We start from the raw sequence: 17,063 nt of genomic DNA on the forward strand, positions 1-17,063 counted from the left end.
TGCCTCGGTCCTACTAGGACAGCTCGGAGCTGGGACAGGGCCTTCGAGCAGCTGTGTGGTGGGCTGAGGGCAGTCGGCGATGGTTAATCTTGGATAACTTTCACTCCACCTTGAAGCACTGAGACCATGTTGCACCACAGGCACAAGCCTGATTTCATTTTAATTTCTGTATCGGGTTTCGAATCAAAGTTGAGTCTATTTTTGTCAAGGTGACATAATAGGCTTACACTTTTTAACCTCTCTTGGCACTGTCAGTCCTAAGTCCACACCTGATTCTTGTCCGTGCATTTGGGTCTGGAGCCGGTTGTACGCCTTCTCGGAAGACTTCAGGCAAGGACACTCAGAAAAAGAAGCGTTGTGGTTTGTTTGTTGTTGTTTTTTTTCTCTTTCCCTCTATTTCTGGCAAGGGTAAAATAGAAGCTCTGTTGAGAGCAACTCAGCGAGTGATGTTTCAGGGCCAGCAAATTCCTGTGTTGCTGCCCAGTGGGACCAAGGAATCTGTCACAGGACTAGGCTGGCTGCTCATCCAGAGAGGGAGTGCGTGGCGTGCATATCAAGAGTGGGACACGAAGCCTTTTTCTGTCCATCTCTCTCCTTCCTGCTATAAATGGGAGGACGTTTGCTCTGGGATTTGGGGAAATACCTGAAGTGTAACTCCTCCTTCTTGACCAGAATGCCACATAAAAGTACAGCAAACAACACATATATATACATATATATATATATATAAAAATGTACGCACACAAATGTGGACATATAAATATGTATGTGTTGCACCATCATTGGGATTATTCCAACGTGGCAATCTCCAGCGCGTCTGTGTTTCAGCAGTAATGGCTCAAGCTCTCAGCTGCCCCATTTCACAAGAATGTCTTTTTGCCCTTGTAAAGCTGCCTTTGAAAACTATCATTAGGGCTCTTACAGCTGACATGCATATAGTAAAGGGGAAGCTTATAGGTGTATCCAACTCTGACAGGACTCAAGGCACCCATGGGGTCCCACTGGATCTGTACCACTTGGGTTCAGACCCACTAACAAGGTGGAGACTTGGTCATTATCTGTTGTGGTATGCCAAGGGGTTTTTTGGTCTATGCCTGTATACTTTAACCTGCCACTCTAATTTAACTGGAGGATGAATCATGCCTGTTCATCTCAGTGAAATCATGTTGGTAAGTGTGTTAGCTTCCACAGACGCTTTTCTAAAGTGCCCAGAGGGAGGGGAGGCAGGACTGTTGGCACTTCAGACCTTCAAAAGAGGTCTTGGGTCCTGGCTGATGCCAACTTCTTCACCGTAAGAGAAGTCAACGCCTTGGGCACCGCTTTATCTCCAGAGCAGCAGCCCTGGGAAGTTCTGGGAGGGGACTGGTGCTTTGATGTGGTCTGGGGAACCAGCTTCCAGAGAGGGGAAGGGGTCGGGCAGATGGGGAGCCAGCACCGCTGGGTTCCAGCCCATCTCCACCAAAACACCCATGGTGCTGCCTTAACCCGGGCGGATGGCTTGCAGAAACTTGTCTTTAGGCTTGAAGGGCTGCTTGACTTTACAATTAAAATGGAATGGCAGAGCGCTTCTGGATATAAATGTTTGCCAACAGAGTTTAGTCTGAAGCCCAAGCAACAGAGCAAGAATGTATTTTAAAGCTTAATCAGACTTATCCACGTGAGTGCGTATGACTGATACAGAATGCCTTTGGCCATACTGAAGGGCACAGATACAGGTGGGTTGGAGGATCTCCCTCTCCCTTGCACAAACTCAAACAGCCTTCTTTCCCTCCAGAGTGGTCCTTGGATGTGTTTTCTGGTGTCAGTTTTCAGAGAAGTTCAGCCATGTGTTCTGGCTTTGTGTCTGACCCCGAACACGAGTGCATGTTGCATCACTCCGCCATCCTGGTGTCTGCAAGAGAGGTGGAGCCTGATTTAGAGGTGGCGTGGCTGTGATCCTTGGTGTCTTTATCTTAACCCATGGGCACAGAGGTTTGTACTCTGTGTGCCAGCTTGGGTAGGTTAGGTGAAGCAGAGGAAAGCTGTGAAGCTCTGTTATATTCTGCCACATTCCCCCTCCGCAGCTCTCTGTGGGGTCTGTAGGATGTGCTGTGGCAGGATGAGGCCATAAAGTCCCCAGGAATGCTACTGGGCTCCTGGATGGAGAACTGCTCAGGCACTGAGCTGCCTGTGGGATTGACCTACCCCACGAGCCTCCTCTGCGTCCCATGGCTGCACAAAGCAGCCAGCAAGGACATTGCTATAGCAGTGAGTCTTAATTTGCAGTACAGTTTCACTTGCTTATACCACTTATCCTGGGTCTGAGTTGGATTCTTGAATTGTTATGTCACAGTTCTGCTTTTGCTTTGTTTCTGAGAAATGCAGTTCAGTCTAGCTATGTTTACAGTCCCTAAATACTTAAGCATGGTCAGATTTTGAAAACAACTTCTGGCTGTTAAGACAGTGCAGAGGGCACCTTACTATATTTCATTCCTACTTTCTGGTAATTTTGAATTACAAATACCTGGAGAGATCTTCCTTTCGTTTCTGTCCAGTTACATTGCACTGCAAGTTGCGGTACACCTGGGTGTCTGTGTGCATGCCGGTGGTCTCGATGGGTTTGCACCTCAGAAGTTGATTGGAAACTAGAAAAAAAAAATTCCTTTACCTAGGAGAAAGTTTTTCAAGAAAACAAGGAGTTGAAGTTATGTTTTGACATTACTTTGTGCACTGCCTGGAAGGACAGAGCATGTGGACTAAATCCCATGGGGTTTGGGAGTTGCATGATGAAGCTGTGGGCACATAAAACTGGACTTTCCACCTCAGCTTGTCAGACCTAAGCAGTGATGTGAGTGGCTACACACTCGTTATGTGCTGTGTGACAACAGTGAGTCTTAATTCTGTTTTTTCACTTTGTTCTGCACCCAAGAGGCTGCCTTCTGTAAGCTCCAGCTATCCTGATTTTCCCTGTTAAAGTATGACAGGAGTCAAATTAAGGGAGGGGAGATTCAGGATGGAAATGATGAAGACATTTTTTACAATGAGGGTAGTGAGAGCCTGGCCCAGGTTGGCCAGAGAGGTGGTGGATGAACCATCCCTGGAGACATCCCAGGCCAGGCTGGACGGGGCTCTGAGCAACCTGAGCTGGTGAAGATGTCCCTGCTCATGGCAGGGGTGGCACTGGGTGAGCTTGGAAGGTCCCTTCCAACCCAAATAATTCTATGATTCTGTGATTAGAGGAAGCCTCCGAGACTGGAAGGAAACAACAGCTTGTCCTATTATTTGGCAGCAAAACTCAGGATTTCAAACTGGTTTTCTCCAGCTCAGTGCAGCTCAATCTCTTCCTGATCTCTGCTTTGTGGCTTCCTGTTGCAAAGGCCAGTAACCTGTTCTTTCATTTGTGATTTCAATATTCCCCCCTACCCTGAAGATGTGGTAGCAACTAGGCAAATATCAGCAGTTCAACCTGGGTTTTTATGTCTGAGCTCTGGGAGAATATATTGCAGGTGTCGTTTTTAGCCTGTATTTACTGCTGCATGCTGACACGCAGCTTTACCACTGCTTAGGAAACTTGCTTAACTCTTCCTTGGTGCTGTGCGAATATGAGCTTTTGGTTATAAAAACTTACTTGACCATAAAAATAAATAATGTTGGGTTGTTATTAGGAAAAATGTGGGAGATGTGAACCATTTTCCATGAAGGACTTTTTAAGGGTGTTGTCTGCAACCCAATGCACACAGGATTGGAAATAGCTTTTATTCTCAAAGTGGTATGAAATCTCGGGAACAAAACTTGGAGGTCCCTCATCTGAAGGTGGTGGGAATGGAATTGTGAAAGTAATTATTTGCTTTGAGTTTGTAAACTGAGTGTCCATAATGTGGTGTGGAAAGAAAGACAGAAGATTGTTTCAGATTTTGTGGGCCCAAAATAATTGTTAGAGCTTCTGTAAAGCAACATTATTTTTTGGCAAGTCCAAGAGAGTGTTGTTTTCAAGTAACATAAAATACTCTGTATTGGCTGTTATTCGTGAATACAAAGGAAAATAGGAAATGATATTAGCTTCACATGAGTATTTAGAGCTATACATAAAACTGAGACTTCCATCTCTTCTCCTCCTTATTTAATCAAAATACTGGTTTAAATTTGTTGTCAACTGTATTTGGAACAAGGCCTCCAACTTGGAAAATCCAGCCTCCTTGGTAAGTGTCTTACCAACTGTGCTATTCTGCAGATTGTACATCTTTCATTCTCCTCTGAAGTTGCTTCATTTCGCAAAAAAATAGTTTAGAGTTTCACTGGAGCAGGAGTTGGAAATGTGTATTGCATTGCTACCAGAGCAGGCAGTAGAAACACATTTTTTCCCGTCCTGATGAAGATTTCAGTATTTCTATGAAGTAAAATGACTTCAGCAGAAAAGGTGGAGAAAAATCAAGATCTACTCCCCACTTGCAAAGGGGGTTTGATTGCACATTTGCTCACCCCAAAGGTGTTTCCAAAAGAGTGTCTGAATGGCCTTGCATGCTGAATACTTGAAAAAGCGAGTATTTCCTTTTCAGAAATGCCAAAATTATTCATTTAGCTAGTTCCAGGTTTGGGGATTTTATTTTTAATTGTGTGTATATATATTTTTTTATTATTATATCATTATTTTTAACATTTGACTGGAGTATTGCATTAGTGACACCTACGTTTGTGGGCAGCTCCCACTGCTCTATACCTACATCTTTCATGACTAAATGATTTGCATTGAGACGGGAACAGCAGGCCTTTATGAGCTTTAAACTGGACCTTTGAGATTACCAAAACCTGGGAGAACCTCAAACCAAGGCAGTTCAAACTGGAAACCAGTTTCTGCAAAGAAAAAGATCCTTACTTGCAAGTGCAGCCCTTCCAGGGTGGTAAAACCAAAGAGGGAAAAAAAGAAAAACAAACCAAAAATAAAACCTCATCCTTTCAAATATAGTTTCTAGATCACGAGTGAGATGATCTAAGCAGAGCAAGTGGTGGGTACATGTATAACACCTATTCACTGGCAAAACTCCCTGGTGCAGGGAAATCGCATTTGACAGATGCTTCAGAAAGTGAGCAGATCATCTGCAATTGTAATGTATATATATGTATTTATTTTTTTTTTACAAATGTTAAACTCAAGTAGCAGATGTGTAGAAAAAACTCCTCTTCCAGCAAGTGACGCTGAAGCAGCTCATTTTGTCATTTCTTCTGGGTCTAGACTAAACCGAGACCGTTAAGCCGATGTGCCGTGGCTGCCTGTGAGGACAAAGGCTGCCTTTCTGAGCCAGGCTGAAGCCGGTTTTCCAGGGGAGGTTTGCCAGTGAAAGGCAGAGCTTCAGCAGGACCTTAGAAACCCTCTCCGCCGTTATTGCTTCATCGAGCTGCTAAAAATATTGAATGGAAAATGCAAGTATTAAGGAAATGAGGTAGATTTGGGCATTCTGAGCTGGGTGGCTTCCAGTTTCATCAGCTTCCCGGAATCCTTACTGCAAAAATGAAGAGCTCCTTGTAAATCTCAGAAACCTGTCAGTGTTTTTCCTCTCATGTGGCTGTGCTGGTTCACGGGGTACGACGCGTGGGGAGACCTGTCAACGTCGAGCAGCTAGTACAGAGCTTACAGCTGCTGCGATCGCTTGAGACAAATGATTAAACACGAGACCAAACCACAGCTTTCCCAGAGATTTATCTTACGGGGCAGCTGGAAGGAGCAGGCTCCAGAGGAACCGCGTGGCGGAGCCTGTCACTGTCCTGACCCACCAGACCTGCTCTAGGAGGGATGTGTGAGGCCATCTTCTGTGGCCTTGCCAAGCAAAGAGCATCGAGAAGTCTTTTTTGGTCATGGGAGGTCCTCTTCTAAAATGATCTGCATGTAGCCAGAGCACCTGAGCAAGTGAGAGCAGATTAATTTCCTGTTACAGGTTATGTGAAAATAGAAAACGCAAGTTTTGGATTTCATGTTGCTGGAAAGAAGTCAGGAGAAGGTGGTGTCTCAACTGCAGGAGGAGACAACAGTCACTCTTAATGGGTTTAACGTGCAGTATAGAGAAGCCAAGGGCTGGAGGTTTGCCTTGGGTAGTTAAAACTGTACTTGCTCAGCAAGAGGTTTAAAATTTAATGTCCATTACATACACAGAGACTCTCTGGGAGGATGCAGCAAGCACAGAGTGCTCTTCATAAAATCATAGAATAGTTTGAGTGGGAAGGGACCTTCAAAGCTCATGCAGTGCCACCCCTGCCATGAGCAGGGACATCTTCACCAGCTCAGGTTGCTCAGAGCCCCGTCCAGCCTGGCCTGGGATGTCTCCAGGGATGGTTCATCCACCACCTCTCTGGCCAACCTGGGCCAGGCTCTCACCATCCTCAGGACCAACAATTTCTTCCTCATTTCCAGCCTGAATCTCCCCTCCTTTAGTTTAAAACCATCACCCCTTGTCCTATCACAACAGGCCCTGCTAAGAAGTCTGCCCCCATCTCTCTTAATGGCCCATTTTAAGTACTGAAAGGACTTGCACCTGCAGAATCTCCTACCTTCCTGATGACGAGCATTGCATGTGATACAGCTGGCAGGGATTTTGGGCTTTCTGCAGCCTGTCCTGTGGGGCAGAGGCTGAGAAGTGGCCCGGTGCCTGGTGAGCTGGTCTGCAGAGCTGGCCCTGCCTCATAGCTATGTCTTGCCTCTGCTCCTCAGGCCCTCCATGAGGGACTGTAACCTTCTCACTCAATGTACGTGACTGTGTTTCTGCTGGCTCGGGTATAAGGTGTATTTTGAGGTATTCCCAAAGCATGCCAGGACGTGGCAGATGTTTAGGGGAGTGACAGGAAGTCTGAAGGGGTATCTCCAAACAGGTTCACTAAAATTCCCCTTCAATCCCACTTTTAGGGGCACCCTCCATCAGTCAGGCCTGCCCAGGGCTGAAAAGGTGTTTGGTGCATTTAAAACCGAGCCAAGATTAAACTGTGCGTTTCAAGCACATCATTGCAGATTCCTGGAAACAAGGCCTGCCTTCATGCTTGGAGGGCTTCCCTGCTCTGCCAGGAACCACAGGGAAGAGCAATAGGAGCTTTGGCTGTAAACTGCCGCTGAAGGTGTAGTGTCATGGGCGAGCACGTACAATGCCTCTCACTGTGCTCGTCTAAAGCCCTTCCAAGATGCGCCTTTGCCCAGATGCCTTAGCAGCCATTTTTGAATCTCAGAAAGGGAAAAAAGAAGTGTCTTCTGCTGAGCATCCCACCCAGAGCTAACTCTGGACTGTAAGACAGGCATGGGCACTGTCCTCAGCACACAGATTTCAATGGCCACCGGTAGCTGGTGGGCCTGCTGGGAAGGGCAGCATCATTATAGAGGGGTTTCTGCTGGCTTGTGTTGCAATGCCATGTTAAAGTCAGAGAGAGGATGTATGATCCTTGTGATTAAAGATCCGGAGCTGGAACTCAGGAAGCTGCTGCTTAGTCTTGTCTCTGGGGAACACGAGCAAATCTCTTAACCTCTACCCCTTGCTTTCCCATCCATTCAGCAGGCTAATAATACTTTGTCTTTTCTCTTCAGGACAGGATGTGGCTCTGATTGTCTAGCACAATGCGTCAGTGATCTTTCCACTGCAACAGGGAAGTTGAGGGAGAGCCATCTCAAGTTCCAGAGAGGCTTCCAGGGATAGTATGGGTTGTAGAAATGCCAATGCAAAACACGGCAATTGACGACCTGATTTCCTCTTTAAGGTCATAGGTGGATGATGAACAGGATCAAGCTGAATTCAGGTTTCAGGTCTCCCACAGGTTTTCATATTGATATGGTCATGCCACCAGCTATGTTACCACCCTCCCCATTACTCTCCCTTCCCAGGGCAATACATGTCCAACCAGAAGGTAAAATGACTCTAAGTTCTAGCATGGAGGGCCCTGAGACCCATAGAGTATTTAGTTATTTGATCCTTAACTGGGCATCTGAATGATCTCAAAAGTGGTCTGTCTAGGCCTATAAGTTGTCATCCATTTCACTAAAATAGCAATAGCAACACTTCCCTGCCCCAGAGCTGCTGTGAGGGCTCTGTGCAACTCTAGGACCAATACCTGAGATGGTTCAAAAAAGGAACGTGACCTATTTGTATTGCACAGAGCTCCCATCATAGCTCTTTTCCTCCATCTGTGAGGGTGCCCATAGCTTGTCTGGCAGCTGAAAAGCCAGATGTGCTGTGATCTGGTCAGTATTTTCAGGAAGGCATTGCCCAAGTCTGCAGATGACCCCGTGCTTTCTGGTCACGTTCCTGACAGCACTGCTGACTGAAGGCTGTTCCCTGGGGCAATCTCAAGGTCAGGCAAGCTGATAAGCTTTGTTAGGGCCCTGTCGTTGTGGCGGCGCTGCTTTTGATGAGGAGCTCCTGGGCTGTTAGAGGTCACGTACTGGAAAATGTGCCTTTCTGCAGCTTGTACAGAATGGCATCTGGCTGCGGGTCTCTTGTGATAGTGACAAGGAGGTGCCCACTGCCATGAGCACTACAGGGGCCATACTCTTCTTACATTAGTGCAGTCCTGATACAATCCATACACCTGGGAGGACTTTTAAGACTTTGCCTTATGGTGGAGGTATGCCATGCTGGCTGAAGGTTCACCTTGGGCATGTGGTGTTGACAGGGAGTTTCTTTTTAGCTTGGATAACATTGCAGGTGGGGTTTCTCAGTCAGGCTTGCTTGGATCCAGGGAAGTCTGGGATTTTACCCCTCAAGCCTCAGGAGAAGAGGGGATCTGCTGCCCCTCTGAAGAGGCTTTTTACACCTCCTCGGCCTCATCGCGAGCTCCCAGCACGATGATTTGCTGAATCAGAGCACATCCCATGTGGTGTGTTCATTTTGCTGCATCATAACCTCCTTACGCAATTTGACACCAACCTCTGCCCCAGTGAGTCCCAGAGCTAAATGAGCAAGAGCTCTGCCAGCCAGGCTTGTGGTGTGTTTGGAGAGCCATGTGGGCAAACTCATGTAGCACCTGCCCATATTAAATGCAGTTCGGCAGAATGATGTTTGTTCTTCCCTCCCTTTTGTAAGAGATGAAGCAAAAGAAAACCCCTCCTGCATGACTTCTGTTTATTTTTTTATGATGATGAGGCTTGTCCAGTTTACAGATTAAGCTGCTGAGGTCTGGGACGCTGCCTTTACTTGTGCTGAGGCTGCTGCAAGCATGTAGAGACTTGATGAACAATTCTCGTTGCAGGGACTTGAAGCTGGACAACGTGCTGCTGGACTATGAGGGTCACTGCAAGCTGGCAGACTTTGGAATGTGCAAAGAAGGCATTCACGATGGCATTACCACAGCCACCTTCTGTGGTACACCAGACTACATAGCTCCAGAGGTATAGGAAACCTTTCTTTTGGCCAGGAAAACTTGGTTACCATATGAAAAGCATACCTTAGCTTTGGAGTAGCAAGTGTACTCTCTGGTGTGTTTAGCTACACCTTATTTGACTGTTGGGTACAAGGTTTACTCATAGGTGCATGCTTGTATTATCAGTCCCATGTGAAAGCAAAACATGACTAAATTTTCAGTCTGCTACAGGCACCAAGATAAGCCTATATTTTTCTTTAGGAAATGGAGGCATAGCTGCAAAAATCTTGACAGGCACATACTGGCCCAGTTTGATTTCAAAGGAGATTGAATTCTTCTTCATCTTCCTGATCCTTTTTTTGCTTCATCTCCTTCCCTATCATTCCCCAATCTCACTACAAAATTAACAAACACCTCTTTAAGGAACAGATGCCCTCCAGATGCTGTTCTGACAAGGTTTCAGATCCATCTTCAAGACCATTGAATTGTTGTCTGTAGTTGGTGTTTGTGCCCTTCGCACACACTCATCCTCCTTCCTGACTCCAGCTGAAAGCCTTGTCTTTGGGGCTGGGTAAGTGTTTCCTTCCTAGAGACAAGGAAACAGTGGTACAAGCTCCCATACGTGGCTGCTCTGCCACTTCTGAGTTCAGCTCATTTTGCTGAACTGTCCCTTCTCCTCCTGCTAAACCCCAGCATAATTTCTAAAGGTTTGTTTCCCGAGACACCCTGTGAGCAGCCAGGTTAGTTCAGCCCTTGTTTAATGCATCTGATGTACCTTTGTGTTGCTCTGGGGGTTCCCAGCTTGAGATCACCTCTATGTTCCTGGACATACAGCCAACCTAGTAGAGAGAGTGCTGTTTGGACATAGCAAGAACTTCTGCATTAATGTTTCCAAATCCTTTTTCTTCACCTGCTCTATTTAAGAGGCTTCAGGGTTGATATGTCTTTCCCATGTCCTCCTCAGATCCTGCAGGAGATGCTGTATGGCCCTGACGTGGACTGGTGGGCCATGGGCGTGCTGCTGTATGAGATGCTGTGTGGCCATGCGCCCTTTGAGGCGGAGAATGAGGACGACCTCTTCGAGGCCATTCTGAATGACGAAGTCGTCTATCCAACGTGGCTCCAGCAGGACGCAGTGGCAATCCTCAAAGCAGTGAGTTCCATTGGCCATTTGCTTTTCTCTGTCCTGTCTTTCTTCAGCCTGGATCTAGCGAAAAAAAAAACCCAACAGGGCTGGTTTATGGGTACTCGGAAATCACAGTTACCATGACCTTTTTCTTATCTTGGATTTAAGGGTAAACAGAAAAAAAAGAAATCCTGCCACACTTAGGTGTGTTTGCATAGTTATGTCCTTTATACAGTTAAGCAGCCAACTTGGCAAGCAAAGTGTGTACATGTCTGCGTGTCTGGGTATTCCCCTTCTGACTTAATGATTTACAACTGTCGTGGTTTAACCCCAGCTAAGCACCACGCAGCCTCTCGCTCACTCCTCTCCAGTGGGATGAGGGAGAGAATCAGAAGAGCGAAAGTGAGAAAACTTGTGGGTTGAGGTAGGCAGTTTAGTAAGTAAAGCAAAAGCTACACGCACAAGCAAAGCAGAACAAAGGATTCATTCACTGCTTTCCACGAGCAGGCAGGTGTTCAGCCATCTCCAGGAAAGCAGGGCTCCATCACCTGTAATAGTTAGTTAGGAAGACAAATAGCATCACTCTGAACATTCCCTCCCTTCTTTCCTTCTTCCCCCACCTTTTATACTGAGCATATCATATAGTTGGAATATCCCTTTGGTCACTTGGGGTCAGCTGTTTTGTCTGTGTCCCCTCCCAGCCTTTTGTGCACTCCCTACCTTCTCATTGGCAGGCTGGTATGAGAAGCTGAAAAGTCTTTGACTGCTCAAGCAACAGCTAAAGCATCAATGTGTTATCAACATTATTCTCATACTAAATCCAAAACATAGTGCTACACCAGCTACTGGGAAGAAACGTAACCCTATCCCAGCCGAAACCAGCACTATATATGGTAATCTTCCAGAACAGAACCAGTGTTTGATACACGGTATTTAATCAGTAGTGACCATATGATTTCCATGTGGCTGGAGTGGTGAAGAAGTGAAGTCTTCATGGTAATACTTTGTTCTGACTGTTGATAATACCAGGCACGCCCAGGGATTGTCGTCTGCCTGCATACAAAGACAGTTTTCTGATTTTTGTGTGTTTGGGATTAAAAAAAAAAGGGGCTGTACAGCAAATGGTTAGAGGAGCGCTGTTGCTGGCTACACCTAGTCCTTGTTCTACCATGTATTCCTGCATTTTCCCAGGAGCTCTCTTATCCACGTGCCTCACAACTTTCTTTGCCTGTGACATGAAAATGAAGCTTTTTAAGACGTCAGGCTGTTCATGTACAAACAGTACCCGGTGCACTGGAACTCCCTGGCTTTACTGTAATGAATGAAAAGGTGATTAAATGACAAGGGTGTTAACCCAGGAGTCAGAAGACCTAACTTGGCTGTTCTGCCACTGACTTACTACTGCCCCTGACCAAATGACTTAGTATCTTTAAGCACCCTTTGGAGAGAGGAGGAGTATTTCCTTTCCTTGCTAAAGCATTGTGAACAAAGATGCATTTAAGACTGGATACTACTGACTAGTGTGGTAATAGAGGGCCAAAGAAATAGTTGGATAAGATAGTAATTTATAAGAACTTGTGGAGCACTGACTCACAGAAATGGGTTAATGAATGATGAGACCATTTAAAACGAAAGAGGACAGTTTATTTTCATCAGATCCTTAGTAGCAAGAATGTGGGAGTTTTCTGCTGAAATGTTTCTGTTGGATATAGACTGAGCAATTACTTTTTGTAGCTGAAAATGCATCTAATAAATTCAGCAGAAATCAACTAAGAATAAAACCCACTTCTTGAGGAGGGAAAGGGTTGTGCTTTGAAACAGGTTGTGCTCTGAAACAGGTTGTGCTCGGGAGTTATCATTTGTCATGCTGAAGGCACTCTTGGGTTTTGTAAACAACCTACAGCATATTTAAAATAAGAAATATGAAATTCAAACTTACTGCAGCTCCTGGAGCAGCATTCGTGTCGTTGGATGGAGACTCTTGAGTGCCTGAGCCAATTTATCTGCTGCAGTGACAAGTAATAGCAGAGTGAATTAGTTGCAGGTATCTGACAGAAGTATGAGATGAAGGTAAAATGTAGTCAGATACACGATCAGCGTAACAGGAATTTTGGGGTATAATAAAATATTATTTATGTTTTAGGCTCTTATTGATGGAATGCTTATTTTCCTCATTCTGATAGGAACCTATAGAAACAGCCAGCACAAGCTGCATTCACCCCGGGTTGCTCTAGTCCATGTGCAGAGCCCAGCTTCTAACAGTGGCTTCCTTCTGTGGTTAACACGCAGCAGCACTATGAGATGCGCTGAAGAAAGAGGGTCAGAACTGAGGAGGGAGCTAAGAATTTAAATAGAGATTGACCGAGCGTCTCCAAAACTGCACAGTCAATTTAACAAGTGCCAATTACTTGCCTGGAAAAGGTCTCCTCTCCAGCCACTCTGCTTGTCTGCTGTATCACGTATTTCTGTTGAAACCCAAATGAGAACAAAACCACCTCTCTGAAACGCACACATGCTGCTCAAGAGAGGCACTGTGCTATCAGATGTCTGTTTTGGGGAAAAGGCTGACATTTCAGGCATCAACAGGAACTTTGTGATTAACTAGTGGGTAGTTGCAAATGAAATTTGTACTGGACCTTCAGTTCTTCAGTGTTTCTGTTCTCTGGGTGGCTGCTGCCTGGAGGTGACTTTTGCATCATTTTACAGCACTAGTGGTAGTTTGCTACAACCTGAATTTCTGCGGCGTCATAGTAGCTGCTTTGGGGTTCAAGAGTTCTTCACTAGAAATGCTCCTTGTTTCCTCTTCCCTTTCATATCCTGAGCTTGTAGATGCATCAGAGCATGTTGGCTTTAACAGAAACATCCTGTCATGAGGTTGTCTGGGGCTCTGGGTTAAAATGGAAGAAACCCACACACTTTGATTTCCTTTGAATGATAACAAATGTTATCACTGCTGAGCTACTATATTTGCAATGTACTGATAATGTTTAGTTGGTATTTTTTGGGGTGTTGGTATAACACAGAGTGGGGAACCTGGCTTTTTTATTCTCTTGTATCTATATTATGAAGGAAGACAGTTGATTTTCTAGCTGCTAAATATGCAATTTTTTTTTCCTCATGAAATTCTGATGCTAACAGTATTTCTCTCAGATACAGCATTAGTACCACATAAGCATCTTCTAATCACTACCATGTTTGCGTCCAACATTGAACTTGAACTCCCTGGTTTACAACTGTAGCAGTGCCTTCTAGCCCATGATATCAAGAGCTCTGGAAAATCAGAGCACTAAGCTACTGCAGTGATATAAGTGATTATTAGTAATTACATGGTATGGGAAGCCCATGGAAGACCAGGGAATTAAACCTGGGGTCTCTTGTGTTGCAGGCTAAGGCCTTAATAGCCTTAATAACTGGATTATCCCCTCATTAAAAGTTCTGGCCCCTAACCTTGAATGGGACTAGTGAGGATTCGCTTAGTCTTGAGTGGTACAATGCTCTGAAATTAAAAGCAAATTCTTTTGCCAGGAAGATGCAATTAGGTGTAGGTGCTTAGAGGTGCTATATGAAGGGTAGATCCAGGTTTAGAAAGTACTTGATCTGTTTGCCTTCAGGAAGAGCTTCATTGTAAACAAGGATAGTAGGTTTTAGGACCCATTTCACAGGTGTTGTTATTTTGTTCTGCTTTCATGTACCGTAATTGTGCTTCAGCAATTTCCCCACCATCAGAAACCACAGGATTTCTGAAGGTTGCAAGCTGTTAATCTTTATGATTTCCTGATAATAACCAAAATACATCCTTAGGACCTCACTTAGGTCTCTGGGTGTTCCTGTCTTGTTTCTGAGCGCTGGCACCAAGGTAAACAAAAACTACCTCAGTGGCCTGGGACCTTGTTTAGAATTGAAAGCAGAAATATCTGCTCTAAAAAAAAGAAGTTTTTATCTATTTCCCTTTTTAATGTGTGTTTGTCCTTGATATTTTCCCTCAAGAGCTGGGGAAGGAGTAAGGCAGAGCTAAATCGGTGTCAATCAGCAGGATTTTGCTGGAGTCGATACTCCCAGAGGAGGGAAGTAGAAAACCTCACTTGTGTACCTGTGTGTCACTGGGGAATTTGGGAATCGATGGTTCCAGTCAGGACGAAAGGTCTCAAACTGAGGTCTCCCCTGCTCGTGTGAGCAAGTTAAACTGGGCATGGATTTGGAAGCATAAAAAAGTGCAGGAAAGGAGGATTGCTGCTGAACAGATTCAGACAACTTCAGCTCATTCTAAATGTAAGTTTTGCTTTGATTTTTCTTGCCCCTCCCAAAAAGTTTCTCCATAGCCCTACCTGAATGCAGTCACAAGGAGTTTATGCCAGAGGAGCTATTGGGTCTGTGTCTTTAAAATAAATTCTTTCAAATACTCTTGGCCATCAGCTGACAGAGTCACTGGTGTCTGATGATGAAGAGACTGTGAAAGAGAAACGTTGTGAGCATGCAGAGAGCAGAGATTGCTGCATCAGATCTTTTACGATGTGAGTGCAGCAGGAAATTGCTTTGTTACAGCATGTCCGTGTTCTGAGTTTGTAAATTGTCACTGACAAAATGTGCTCGAGCAAAGAGGGTGGCTTTCCAGGCAGCCAGAGGCTTTGGGACTCAGCTGAGTGAACTGCGAAATGAAATACAATCCTCTCGTTTCCCGTAAGTGGGGTGGTATTTTGGCAGCGTGTTTCCCTCGCTTCATGTATGACTTTCTCAAATGCAATCCAATCACACTGTCTTGCTCACAGTCAGGCTTAGCCGAAGGGGAGAATGAAGAGAGACAGTGAAAATCGGATCTCAAAAGTCGATGGTGTAATGGGAAGCAAATTCACAGGGAAAGCTGCAGGGATTTTCTTTTCCAAGTCTGGTTTCAGATGAGGAGAGAAGGACTAAGCCTATTGAGTTGCTCCATGGACTGATGATCTGAAGTAGCAATGGTTGGCTCAGAGGCTTGGAAACTTGGATGTGCAATTGCAATTTAGCTGTTTTCACTCTCAGAGCCAGCTAACAGCAGGGGCCAGAAATCAGCATCTCCCAAGGAAGCCTTTAGCATTACTCTGCCTTCTGCACCCTGCATTTCTGGCCTCCTGGCACAGCTGATTCTGCTGAAGCCGAGGGTGTTCCTTGGCATTTGTGTGCCAACCTCCAGGCTTAATGTGAGCTCTGAAACACTTCTGGCCTCACCGAAATCCCCGTTCCAAAAGTGAAGCTTAGACAACCCCATTTGTAGCTGGATATTTTAGGGACACAAATGAGACTAAAACCTGTTCTCCCTGCAGCAGATTAAAAACATGTATTTTGAAGAAAACGTTACTGGAGTTAGGAGACCAGTTATGTCCCCTTCCAAGTGGTTTTCGTGTGAATATAAACACTGGGCAAGAAGGGAGGAAGGTGAGGAGGAGCTTGGCTGTGGTTTGAGCACCCTGCACTCCCACCCAGCCCAGGTGGAACAGCACAGGGAATCCAAACGCTGGTGGATTAGTGCAAAGGGGTTGAAAGGTGAGATTGCTCAACTGAGAGCAAACATGACCCGTATTTTGGAGACAAATGATGTCAGCAACATGGTGCCAAACATGCAAAAGATAAACTAGATCTGTTTTTCGAGAGAATAATAGCCTGGAAGTGACGCTGACTCAAAAGGCCAATACTCTGGTTTAGTGAACTCTGCTGCTTCACTTCTCCCCTCCAGATACCCCAGTACCCTCTGCACGCCAACAACACCACTAAAATGTAACACATACACCCCACCACCTCCCCGTCTTTAGACTTTGCTCTTGCTGACTTGCCTAAAATCCGCTTTGCTCTGCCCTGTTAACATCAAGGGGCTGTTGTGTCTGCGAATCAGTGCTTCAGACTTGGCCTCAGCAATAGTGATGCTCTGTGGGTCAGCAGGAGCCTGGTCCTGCTCTGATGACCTGTGATTTATGGACTCATTTTTGGCTGTTAGAGCACAAGGTAGGAAAACTGGGATTTCCTTCCCAACTTCCGCTAACAGCCAGGAAGGGGCTTGCATGGCTCTCAGGAGCAGCTGGAGGGGGAATGGCTAAATGTGCCATGGTTTAGATCCCCTTTGCCTCCAGACAGCCTTGAAGCCTCATCTAGAAGTCCTAATCTACAAAGGAGAATCCTCTTTTCCTCTTCCTGTCAGCCCACATCACAGACTGAAACCCAGAAACTTTTCTGGGTTTCCTACTTAGTTTCTTAGGTTTTTTGGCTTGTTTGTACGGCTAGCCCACATGGTGATATTCAATACCGATGGCTTTCCAGCAGTGTAACTTATCCCCCTTTGCCAGGAGGCAGCACACACAGGTTTTTCTGGAGAGCAAGAAAAGGTCTCGGGAATGTTGCAGTACAGACAGCAACCAGACACTTCATCTTCAGTGGGAGAAAGGTATGGGGGCCTTTCCACAACAGCTCAGCTAATTTTAATCTTGTTAATTAACAAAGCCACTCAAAACTCTATACAGAAGTTTGTCATTCCTTGGCTGCCCTGAAGAGCGCATATAAAGCCGCCTTAGGTCCCTCAGTCACTTGGGTAACCATCAGACACAAGGGACTTCCCCAGAAGGTACTTACTATAATGAGTAGTGCTCCACCAGCAATTTCTCTTGAG

General features: G+C 45.5%; 1 protein-coding gene across 1 annotated transcript in view; it reads left to right on the forward strand.

The window, feature by feature from the left end:
* The window catches only part of PRKCH (protein kinase C eta), a gene marked incomplete at both ends in the record, with an annotated part of 122,165 nt that overhangs the window by 91,590 nt on the left and 13,512 nt on the right, over positions 1 to 17,063 (forward strand). The window contains 2 exons of the mRNA XM_080345639.1: positions 9,196 to 9,334; positions 10,271 to 10,459. Coding sequence (XP_080201765.1) covers positions 9,196 to 9,334; positions 10,271 to 10,459 — 328 coding nt within the window. The remainder of the gene's footprint in view (positions 1 to 9,195; positions 9,335 to 10,270; positions 10,460 to 17,063) is intronic.

This window comes from Nesoenas mayeri (genome assembly GCF_963082525.1).
Source record: "Nesoenas mayeri genome assembly, chromosome: 5".
Lineage (NCBI taxonomy): Eukaryota > Metazoa > Chordata > Aves > Columbiformes > Columbidae > Nesoenas > Nesoenas mayeri.